The sequence below is a fragment of the Mastigoproctus giganteus genome, chromosome 5 (genome assembly GCF_048544385.1).
Source record: "Mastigoproctus giganteus isolate SK-2022 chromosome 5, ASM4854438v1, whole genome shotgun sequence".
NCBI lineage: Eukaryota > Metazoa > Arthropoda > Arachnida > Uropygi > Thelyphonidae > Mastigoproctus > Mastigoproctus giganteus.
Window position 1 is genome coordinate 188,089,355 of NC_143579.1, and position 12,373 is coordinate 188,101,727.

The 12,373-nt window shown below is 34.7% G+C and overlaps 1 protein-coding gene across 3 annotated transcripts in view; it reads left to right on the forward strand.

Annotated features, from left to right (window-relative positions):
• PhKgamma (phosphorylase kinase gamma) overlaps positions 1-12,373 on the forward strand; it is a 318,732-nt gene that overhangs the window by 216,693 nt on the left and 89,666 nt on the right. For all 3 annotated transcript variants that reach the window (XM_090374302.1, XM_090374304.1, XM_090374303.1), the window contains exons 7-8: positions 951-1,041; positions 5,913-6,003. In XM_090374302.1, coding sequence (XP_090230428.1) covers positions 951-1,041; positions 5,913-6,003 — 182 coding nt within the window. The remainder of the gene's footprint in view (positions 1-950; positions 1,042-5,912; positions 6,004-12,373) is intronic.

Here is a 12,373-nt window from a genome sequence, read left to right on the forward strand (position 1 = left end):
AAATTTGCCTTTAGCCACCGGGTGGTTAATTGCTGGAACAAACTTCCATCTGTCATTGTGGAAGTTGATAGGTTGAATAAATTTAAGGAGTTACTGGACAGGCATTTGGAGGGAATGGTGTGTTTTTTTTTTTTTTTTTGGCTGATGCTACATAAGCTCATACATTTGCTTTCTTGCTACTACTACTACTACTACTACTACTATTTAGCAGAAACAATAAAACATTGACAGTGTAGCAAATCCAAGAATAAATGTATTGTTATTCTAGATGCCCAAAAAAGGAAAATGCAATTCATTCAGGAAAGTACTTGCTCTCCATCCTTGATTATTTCTTGAGCTTACTAGCATATAATTACTTATATGCTAATGCATAATGGAGTCTCTTTGAGGACAACTTGATTTTTATGGTTGTTCTTGGTGAATCATCATGGAATAATGACAAAATCACATTAATCTTGTAAGTACAAAGGGGCAAACTGGGACTTCCATTCAAAGTAAAATTCATGTTTATAAATGCACTGTAAATATCTGAAAAACATCCTTAAATAATAAAAAGTAGCAATAGCTGATTCCAGTTAATTTAGCTTCTCTCTCTCTCTCTCTCTCTCTCTCTCATTGCAAATAAGATAAATTATAATGCATATTTTTTGTGACATTGCATTAAACCCCAGGGGCTCACATCTGGTAAGTATGGGCTTTGCACACCCAGGGGTCCTGAGCTGGATATCACCATTCTTCTCTTTCTTGGTGATATTCCCTTCTACTTCTCTCTCTCTCTCGGTAATTCAGAAATTTTTTTTTTTTGGTTAGTGCAGCATAAGAATAATAATTGGCCTGATTATAAGCTAATTTAAATTCACTTTTTTGATTATAACATTTAATGTGTATTTTTCATCATCATGAAAATATTTCCCCACAATGCTTCATCTTTTATTTTATTTATTTTTCAGCCTGAAAATATTCTTCTGGATGATGATTATAATGTTAAACTTACAGACTTTGGCTTTGCTCAAGTAGTTACACCAGAACAGAAACTCTTTGGTAAGATTGTTTCTTCTTGAAACTTTATAATTATTTTGGTGTGATAATTTAACATTATTACTTATGGGGATTCAAAGTAGGATAGTCGGACAGTCCTTTCGCCTAATTTTGTTACTATCATTAATTATTTTAATATAAATTTTTTTTCTTAAAAGTCTTATTTAGGAGGAATCATTTATTTAATTTTTATTTATTTTATTTACTTTTTTTTCCTGTATTCAATAATCTGTGATTGGTTACATTTTAGCATTGCTCTCTGCAGTCAGGATCTTTGTATGAGCTATGTTCAACTGGAGATCCTGACATGGGAGTCCAACAAAGACTGTATTGTTCCTCGAATGCTGCTCAGGGTTTTATTATTATTATTATTGGCTATATGGTACAAGGAAGCCTGAGGCTTATGCTGAACCAGCCAAAAAAAAAAAATTCCCTAGTTACAGAGAGAGAGAGAGAGAGAGAGAGAGAGAGAGAGAGAGAGAGAGAGAGAGAGAAGTAGAAAGGAATCATCAAGAAAGAGAAGAATGATGATATCCAGCTCAGGACCCTGGGTGTGCCAAGCCCATACTCACAAGATGTGAGCCCCTTTTATCAAGTGATTCAAAAAGAAAAGAAAAGTGGGATAAAATTCATTGTTTTGTTGTAAAAATTAGCTGTATGACCACTACTGACCTCGGGTGCTAAGTGTATTTTGTGCTGGACGATATATCTATGCCTCAGTTGCAACTCTCTAAACAGATTTATATACCGGTTCTTTTAAATTCAAGCTCATATTAGTGCAAGAAAGGGAAGTTAACTTTCTTTATTTTTCTTTATTAATTACTAACCCTTATTAATCTTTGCTTGGTCACACTGACACTATTCCTGCCAGGACCATGGCAGGGCTTGTATTTTGAATGAAAAGAAATCAATTGGGGCCAAAAGGTTTACCTATTGATCAGGCTGCTCTTTACAGAACAGAACTGAATGTCTTTGACATTAATAACATTACTCCAGCATCCCAAGCTAAAAGAATGAAAGTAATTCCTTTATGGACTTCAATATCAAATTTTCAACTGGCAGTGGGAAACTGCCCCCCTTTTTAATACAAAAAAGTTTGGAAGCAATAGTTGGCTATCCAAAAATATTTTAAAACATTATAATCTGGGATTTCTTAATAGAGACAGCTTGGAAATAACAATCTGAAAAATTGTTAAAACTACTAAAAATTTTCGGGATTAACAGTTACAGTGTCTCACTCATCTCTCTCTGAGAGAGACTTTCTGACTGTTACTGATAATACAAAAAGCTGCAATACATGGAAAAAGGAGTAAAAAATCCAGAATTATATAAGTGGAAAATGAGGTAATATACATATATAATTCTGGTAAAATATAATTGCTACTCATACCTCAAGTATATATATATATGCCTTGATAGTAAGGAAGCAGCAAAGTGCGATGTCCCAGAGAAAACATTTGCTACTCAAACTGATATCTCAGTTCCACATAAGTCAGTTTCTGATTGGGCTAGATTAGCCCTTACTCCTCTGCAGCAGAAAAGTAAATAAACTGGAGACCTAAAACACTCCTCTTTCAATTAATTATTAATTGTTTAATAATTAATTGATAGCTACATATCTACATATGAAGTAGATATGAATGTCAATGACAAAAGCAGTCATGAAGAACCAATATGGACAGAGATAGATAAATATTTCCTGAATATTTCCTAAAAAATGGTCAACCAAAACTCAAATAATGTATAATATATACAATGGTACTGCTGAGGCTTTCATGCCAATTTTAATGGCATCCAAAATTAATTAGCCATTGGAAACCTGCAGGTCTGTCTGAAGAAAACTTACTTAATCCCACAAGTTTTCCCTTCAATAAAAAATTTAACAAAACTTCACATTCTTTCAAAGAGATAACACAACAAATGCTGTCCATGGTGGTGTGGTGCGGCCACCTTAGCATCTCTAAGCATGTCTCGCTTCAGTCTCACATTGAAGCTGTAGTTGTAAACCTTGGCCTCATATTTGCACATGACACTACATCTTCCACCTAATGAAACTTACTGAAACAGAGATTTCGAAGACCTCTCATCAAATCTGCCTCCTCCAGTCACTATTTCGGGTGAATTTAAAGTGCATCTCTCATTATGGGGATCTGCCAAATTGGATGAATGAAGAAGCCTGATAGATTGCTTGACACACATCTGACCATACTTAATACTCGTTCTCATATGCATATATATTTCCCCACTGGAATAACCTCAGCAATAGAGCTATTCATTTGCTCTCCTGTCTTGTATCCAAACATAGAATAGGCAATTCCAATTACTTAGCAGTGACTACTTTCCAGCAATCTGAAATCTGCACGTCGGATATTCCTCATATGAATCTGTGCAATAAATGGGAATTCCCTCAAGTTGATTGAGCTAAGCATAAATTGTTCATCTTTCTTGGTGAGAAGCTTATTCAGTGGCAATCCATAGATGATGTCACTGAATATATTACTTCTCATCTAACTGCTGTAGGTATTGCTACTTCATTATCATCAAACCCTCACACTGAAAAGCAAAGGTGGAGCAAAGAATGTATAAAAGAAAAAAAAAAAGCACAGTTGGAATCTGTTTCACAGGCTTCCAACTATCCCCCAATTTAATAAATTAGAAGAAGCTCAGGGATTCCTGGAACAGATTTTGCTACAATTGTTACCAAAGTTTCTGATCCTAGTTTAGTGTGAAAAAAGGTGATACAACTTAATGGCAAGTTTATTCCAACTGCATCTCCAATCATTTTGGAATGGAAAAGAAATGTCTTCTCCTTCAGAGATTGCTGGATGCTCTAGGGCAGTGGTTCTCAGACTTTTTTGCTGGCATATACCCTAAATTAAATTTAACAGTTTCCAATTTCATTATTTTCACCATTAACAAGATATTTTTTTATATAAATAAAAAACAGGTTAAATTCTCTAGGTAACTGCTGACTTTAATTTTTTAAGGGAAAAGTATATGAACTTAAAAAATGAGAATAATGAGACCTAAACTATTGTATGCAAAATATTAAATCAAGCAGATATTTATTTTTAAAAAAATAAAACCAAAATTGATAAATTGATACATTTGACAACAATAATTAAAACACAGGTGGCCCCGGGTGCCAAGTGTTCCGTGGCCAAGCAATTATAGTGTGTTCATTAAAGCAATCTTTTCAAAGAGCTTTTGCTATATAGAGTTCCTTTTTTGTTGTGATTCGCATCCCTGCATTTAGAATCCTAAATGCAGGGATGCGAATTACGCTATATAATTTTACGTTAGAGCTACCTAGTTACCACAATTAAAAATTTGAATTCCCTACCACTCCATACAAAAACAATGGGGTTCGAGCCCGTCACCACCAAATACAGAGGATGCGGAAAGGTCAGGGAATGACCACTGCTCCTAAAAATCAAACAACAACAACAAAAACAATGGTTGCAAGATTTGTACGAAACAACGGTTTTACGTATATTAAGTAGTAATCTACAAAAACTTATCTAAATTAAAAATAAAAATAACCAGCATATCTAAAACTATATGGCTACTTATAAAGTTCAATATAAAATAACAATTAGGTAAATAAAATGGCAAACACTTATTGCTTTTTCAGAGCCTGTAATTCACAGCTGTAATTTTTAAAGAGAGTCAGCGCCCTCTCAATACTACATTCAAGGTGGTGGAGAACAAAAGAGACCTAAGGATAATTGTAAAGTTCAACATGAAGTTCCCTGTGTAGTGCAAGATAAGCAGCCAGTACAGTTTATTGGGTTCTGTCAATGACATACAGGAACTTGGCCATTGGGGACAAACAGGTGATTATCTCATTGTGGAAGGCAATGGGATAATTACTTCTTAGTTAGGCCACTGCATACAGGTCCAGAAGCCTCATGTTAAGAAAGATATGGATCTCTTGGAATGGGTGCAGAAAAGAGCAACCAGATTAATTAAGCACACAAAGGGGTACTCTTACCACAAAAGATTGTTTCTGTAAATTGCAGTGCTTAGAAATTAGGCATTGCAATTTACAGAATTTGCAAGGAGACGTGATTGAAATCTTTAAGGCTTTAAAGGATTGAATAAACTTAATGATGATGATGATCTTCTAACTCTTTCTTAGACAACACACATAAGTTGACATAAAATTGAAAAAGGATGATTGGCAGGATAGATGTAAAAAATTTGCTTTCAGCCATGGAGTAATTTATTGTTGGAATAAAACATCATCTGGTGTTGTGGAAGTGGCTGGTTTAAATAAATTTAATGAAGAATTACACATATTATTCAATGGAATGGGTAGTATTTTTTTTTTTATTTGGCTGATGCTCTATAAGCTTACTTCCATGCATTATTTACCAGTACTACTACTACTACTAATAATAATTTACAGATCCTTTACTTTCTCTATGTATGTTTAATTCAAATGTTTCTTCAGCAGATTTGTTTTCTCTATGTTGTATCTCTGTTTCATAGATACCCAGAGTTTTTGGACAGTGGAGCACTCCACAACTTTGGAAATGAGTTGTTAAGTTGAATTAGGTTAGCAGACTTTGGACAATAAGAATAAAGGAAATAAAAAAATATTTTAACTTTTAAATAAAACTTATTCATTTAAACGTGCTAGCATGAATTAAATTTTGTGATATTTCATACTGTAAAATGTTAATATACTGTATTTATAAACAAGGAGAGTACTCATTTAAGTTAGGAGCATAAATAGAAAAGTTTGAGAAACACAGACTTAAATACTAGAACAGGTTGTAAAATATTGGTAATATATACATTTTTGATACACTTATGTTACTCAGAAAATGTGAATGATTATATGTCCTTATAGGTATTGTTTTCTTTAGAGTTATGTGGAACTCCTGGATATCTTGCACCAGAACTATTGAAAGCGTCGATGTATGAAGATACAGCTGGTTATGGACAGGAAGTAGACATGTATGGTATTCAAATCCGTTTTGTGTGTGTGTGTGTGTGTGTGTGTGTGTGTGTGTGTGTGTGTGTGTGTGTGTGTGTGTGTGTGTGTGTGTGTGTGTGTGTGTGTGTGTGTGAGAGAGAGAGAGAGAGAGTTGTGTGTGTGCACTCCCTGTGGTTGTACCAGTGTATTTTACTGAATTAGGTTATAGAGAATTGTATGTTATGTTTTCTATGAAATCATGGAAGATGGCTATTCAAATATGATATTTAAAGGACACTATTATATACACAGGAATTACTAATTTAATTAAAATATACACTCCACTATGTTGAATTTTCTTAATTTAAATATATTTAATTAAATATTTGAACACTGTGCATTACAAAACCCATACATTTTTGAACACTTTGTTTCCTTCATCTTCGGGAAATCTGTATAGATATAAAATCAGTGCTTTTTTTAAAAAAAAAAAAAATAAGGTGCCGGTACTCATTCTTTGCTATGAGGAAAAATTGAAAATTAAAAGGATATGAAATTTACTTTAAATTTTTTTCCCCCTGATATTGTTACTTTAGTAGTAATGTTTTTAGTATAAGAACAACAAATTAAATATATTAACACAGTTTATTAATCATAAATTTATTATTCAAGTGTACAGGGTGTCTCAAAAATACACGGCATAACTTCAGGAATGAGTTCCTCATATCTAGACAATAAAAATATTTTATATCCACATAATTCCGGAAATGCTTGGTTCCCAGAATGTCTTATCTCCCGCAGGTGATTTCCTTCATCACAAGATACTGACAGAATCTGGTGGTACCATTCTGACCATGTACTCAAATCAGGAGGAAGCAGATATGCACTTTATGTACGGTTTGGCGGACTGCAATGCTCTGGAGGCTCATTGTTTGTACCACGAAAGGTTCCTAGAACGAAGATGTCCAGACAGGAAAATGTTTGAAGGTATCCATCACTGTCTTTGTGAACATGGGATCTTTACATCTCGTGCTGCTGACAGAGGACGAACGACCAAGATCTACGACTCCTGAAGTAGAGGGGTGGAATAACTGCCTGGCCTCCATGCTCACCTGATTTAAACCGACTACATTTCTTCTTGTGGGGCCATTTAAAGTCATTGGTGTATTCGACTCCGGTAGCTGATGTGGTAAGTCTCCGCAATCGAATTGTGGCAGGTTGTGAGACAATATGAAACATGCCAGGAATTTGGCATCATCTTCGCGAGTCCATGAGATGTCGATGTGAGGCCTGTATTCAGGCAGAAGGTGGACATTTTGAACAACTACTATAAGGTGATGTGAACAGTTAAGTGTCATAGACAGACCTTCAAAACTTGGAAACCAAGCATTTCCGGAACTATGTTGATATAAAATATTTTTATTGTCTACATATGAGGAACTCATTGCTGAAGTTATGCCGTATATTTTTGAGACACCCTATATAAAAAAATAAGTAAACTGTGAGTAAAATAAGTAAAAATAATTTCATAATGAAGTTTTTGTAGAATATTCCAAATTTTTATTAAGTTCTTATCTGACACGCTATGCCGACTTCTTTTCCTCCTCTTTGTGTGTCGGTTGCTGAATGACGTTTCCGAAGCAGCCAAGAATCGACATGTTTTGCTGGATTGAAGCGGGTCAGTGGTGGGCCTACAGTTTTAAGAAACAGTAGTGAAGAAACTGTTTTTGTCATCAATGAAGCACTGGTTGGGCTGGCGATCAGATTCATTTGTGAAAATCCTTGCTCACATTCACTCAGCGAAATTGGTATCGTACTCAGAGCGTTCATCAAATGTTTCAATTCTTCCGAAACCTTCTTATCAATTAGGTATCCCCAAAATCCACATATTGCATTTAACTGTAATTGGCAATTTTCACCAAATGCCAACAATTCATATTTAGAAGGATTTATACCTTTGTTGTCCTCTCGTCATCGGTATTGTCACTAGTTCTTAAATTTGGATTTTTTCTTTTCTTTCTTTCTTTTTTTTTTAAACTGTCCAAAATATCGGTGTCATCGGTGACCATGTAAACAAAGATAGGGAAAATTTACGGAAAAATGTGGATAGCACACTTCCACAAAACAACAGATGATTATTTGTTGCAATAAAAAAAAATCACTTTTCTAATTCTCGAACGGGGCGCTTACAGTTGATTCATAGCGGTGTCCAACCTACGGCCCGCAAGGAAAGTGAACTAAAATAGCATTTTAAATTTTGTTAATTATCAAAAACATTTTCTAATTAAATATTTTGTTCAGTAAATATAATTGTGCATTGTACTTAATAAAATTTTTGAATATTTTCAATTTTACTTTTACGTGCAACAAGATATCGAAAATGTAACACACTAAAGAAATCTAATTTTGAATTTTTTTGAATATGGTCCCTGTACGGGAAAAGGTTGGACACCACTGCAGTAGAAGGTGGGCCAGAGCCCATTGGGAATACACCTTGATCTGCTCACTCTTGACCAACACGACTTCTCTGTAGGTGGGACAGGTGGTCGGATAGGTTTTACTAGGTACCACTAAGTTGTAGAATGCCAATCCCTTTAGCTCTCTTAATTCGTGCAGCAGCACTAATTTCCTAAATTGCCTGAAGGCCAGAAAAATGATCAGGGCATACCGAGTTAATTCTCTCCTAATATCCATTCGCTATATGAAAATTTTTTTCTTCACTCAACAGAAACTATTTTAAATGTAACTTCCAAAGGGAATTCAAAATAATTAAACAGAGGTCCAACTGAGTAATTTAGAATTATAAAAATGGTTATACAGTTTTATATAGAAAAAATCTTAACAATAGACAGTAAAAAATGCAAATTTAGTTAAACCATTTTAAGTTTATTTGAATAGTAGGTAAACATGTGAAAAAAATTTACGGAATATTACAAATTTCAAAGTGCATTGCATCCAAATGTCACACATCGCTGTTAATAAAGGTGCCGGTATACCATACTGTTGCGTACCATCCCAAAAAAAGCACTGTATAAAATTATAAAAAAAATTAAAGAAATAAAATTAAGTGTGTAAGAAATAATGCATATGGCCTTCATGTTATCATTTCTTGGATACAGTGAAGCCAAAGAGAGAGAGAGAGAGAGAGAGAGAGAGAGAGAGGGAGAGAGAATGGGACAAAGAAAGGTCAGGTGGTCAGTTTGCACTGTCTTAATTGGACACAGGGCTTCTCTTTACTGAAAGTTGCACTGAATGCTCTAGAGACTGGAGACAAATTATAACAAGAACTTAATATGTACTTATTCACAACTAATACCCAGAAAGCTTGATTAATAAAACTATCAGTAGAACTGATAGTTTTGTCAATCAAGATAGTACAAACACCATAAACAAATTCCTAATCCCCCACACCAATCTAATGAAAGATATAGCCCATAAACTTGACTGCAAGTGTTACATAGGGCAAATGCTCAGAAAACTACAAATAAGTATTGATGAACACCTGCAGCACACAAAACAAGGCAACTGTCCAAAAATGATATGGAATACCACTTGATTTCTGAAGATCCTGTCTTCCAAACTTCTGACCTGAAGGTCTTAAACATCGTTCACCACCAAAAAAAGAAGGGACTTACTTGAAGCAGTTCAAATACAGAAAGACTACAAGATTATTGTCAACAGGAACATTGGTGGAGTTACTATCCCTCCATCCTGGATAACTCTATTCAGCAGAGTATCAATAAGAACCAACAACAGACATCAAAATAACATCTATTGAACAACTCACAGAATAACCCTCAAACTAGTCTCAAAATGGCATTATAAGGATTTTAGACATTTCAGGCAGTGGCAATGCATCCAGTAGCATTTCACAAGATCAACCAACCTGCCCTCTATGCCATTCAGTGCAGCTTGTGGCAAAACAGAAGCCTCATGCTCAGTGAAGACAGTGCAAACTGACCACCTGACCTTCTTCATCCCAGCTTTCACATGCTCTCTCTCTCTCTCTCTCTCTCTCTCTCTCTCTCTCTCTCTCTCTCTCTGTTTTATTGTGTCCAGGATATCAGAATTAGTAATGGCCATAGGGTGCAAGGAAGCCTAAGGCTTACGTTGCACCAGTCCAAAAAAAAAGAGGAAAATAATTATAATCCACCTGACCTTTGAATTTCCCCAAACTGTCAGTCTCAATCACCCATGTAGGTAACTTATTCCAGTAATTTATAATTCGCTGGCTAAAATAAAACTTCCTGCAATCCAGTCTAAACATCTCCCCTCATGACTTGAATTTATGGCCCCCTAGTTTTAGAATAATTTATAACTGAAAATTTCACCCTCATTCATTTTACTTTTGCCACTCAAAACGTTAAACACCTCAATCAAGTCTTCTCTAAGGTGCCTAGTTTCCAAGCTGTGCAATCCATATATACGAAGTCTTTCCTCATATGGATGCTCTTTTGCTGATCTCACTAGGCAAGTTACCCATCTTTGGACCTTTCAAGAAGCTTGATGTCTTTTTTTTAGGTGCAGTCTCCATACTTGAACACAGTATTCCAAGTGTGGTCTAACAATAGCCTTATATAATGAAATTATGACGTCCTTATCTCTACTAGCAAATGTTTGATAAATTATCGATAGAACACCATGGGCCTTCCTTGCAACCTGTCTACAATGCTCGGAGAACTTTGTGTCTGACTGTATTGTAACTCCCAAGTCCCTTTCTTCCACTACTGACTTTAGTTCAACTCCAAGTGTATAAGTTATTTTGGGGATACTGTTCCCCAGGTGTAAGACCTTGCATTTTGCTGAATTAAAGCATAGATGCCACTTTTCTGACCATCTCTGAAGTATATCTAGGTCACTCTGAAGAAGCTCTGCTTGTCTGTGATCAAAAAATAACATGATGATTGTATGCATTATAGTTTTTATCAGTGTTCCAAACATATGAGTTTTAGTAATGTACAGTGGCCGACTGGGCTAGCCGGGTTGGTAAAGTGCCTTCCTGGCAACCCAAAGGTCGCGGGTTCGAATCCCGCCTCGGGCTTGGATCAAAGTACTGCAAAAACCTTGGGAGGTGCATTATGGCCACAGAAGCCGATGCGCCAACAACTGCCAAAAAAAAAAAAAAAAAAAATGTACAGTGATTAATTAATTAGTGATACATTGATTAATAAATTAAATATATTTAAACTGCAATATCAATACTTCTTATCAATAATCAATACTGATTATCAATACTTCTTCAAAACCACTTAACAATGATTTTGAAGCAGTTATTGTGCATGCTGAGTTTGCCATAGTTTATTTCTTTATTTTAATTATTAAAATTATACATTAAAAAAATCTTAACTGATCATAAAAAAACTTTAAGTTAACCCTCTAGCTGGTGTGCAAAAAACAATAACAGCAGGTATGGTGCTTTTACTTTACCCATCAGTTTTTTGTGAAAAAAATAGTTTAATATGTTCAGTTTAAACTTTACAAGTTTATTTTTACTTAAATTATATTGTACAGTTATTTGCCACTATATCATGGTTCATTCATTGCTTGTTCGCTATAGCATGGTTCATTCATTGCTTGTTCACTATAGCATGGTTCATTCATTGCTTGTTCACTATATCACTGTATATTTTTAAATGCTTCCTCTTCAAGTGTTGTGATTGCTATTTCTCAGAATAGTACTATTCACTCCAAAATGCCTAGGGAGTAACTCATTAGCAGGTGTTTGGATGCATGAGGGGTCCTGTCGAAAAAAAAACTTTTTAGTACTCTTCAATCTGATTTTCTAGTCAATTGTAATTCACAATGCATGCTTTCAGAGTTGTGTTATTTGAGTTTACTATTAAAATTGACTTTTAACTGATACTATAATTACCAACAAAATGGCCGAATTGTTGGCCAAACTGGAAATACTGCAAAGCATATCAAATTTATGAAATGTGACAAGGAGAAACTTTGAAAGTGTCTGTTAGTAGCTCTTAACCAATTAACAGCCATTGTCCCATTTATGGGACGCAACTTTTAATGAAAATAAAAATAATGGAAATGCAGAAAACTGGATTACAGGCAGCACAGTAGTTTCAAACTGATCTATAATCACTGCATTTATTGTCAGATGGCACTGAAATACAAAAAATTAGGACAGAAAGCATTTACAAGTTTTTCGTTTTCAAGCATGTGTGTGTCATAAGAATGATAAGTGTAAGTTTCTCTGTTTTTTCAAACACTATAAGGGCTCTAGAAATATATTCTAGAATAGTTGCTTTTTGTGATTCAACTAAAAGGGTAAGCCACCTACACTATTATTTATTTGTAAATTTGTTATTTATGTTGATGTCCCATTTTTAGGACATTGGCTGAAAATAACATCAGCAAGCACGTGGATGTTTCTCGAGTCAAAATGAAATTTTAGTG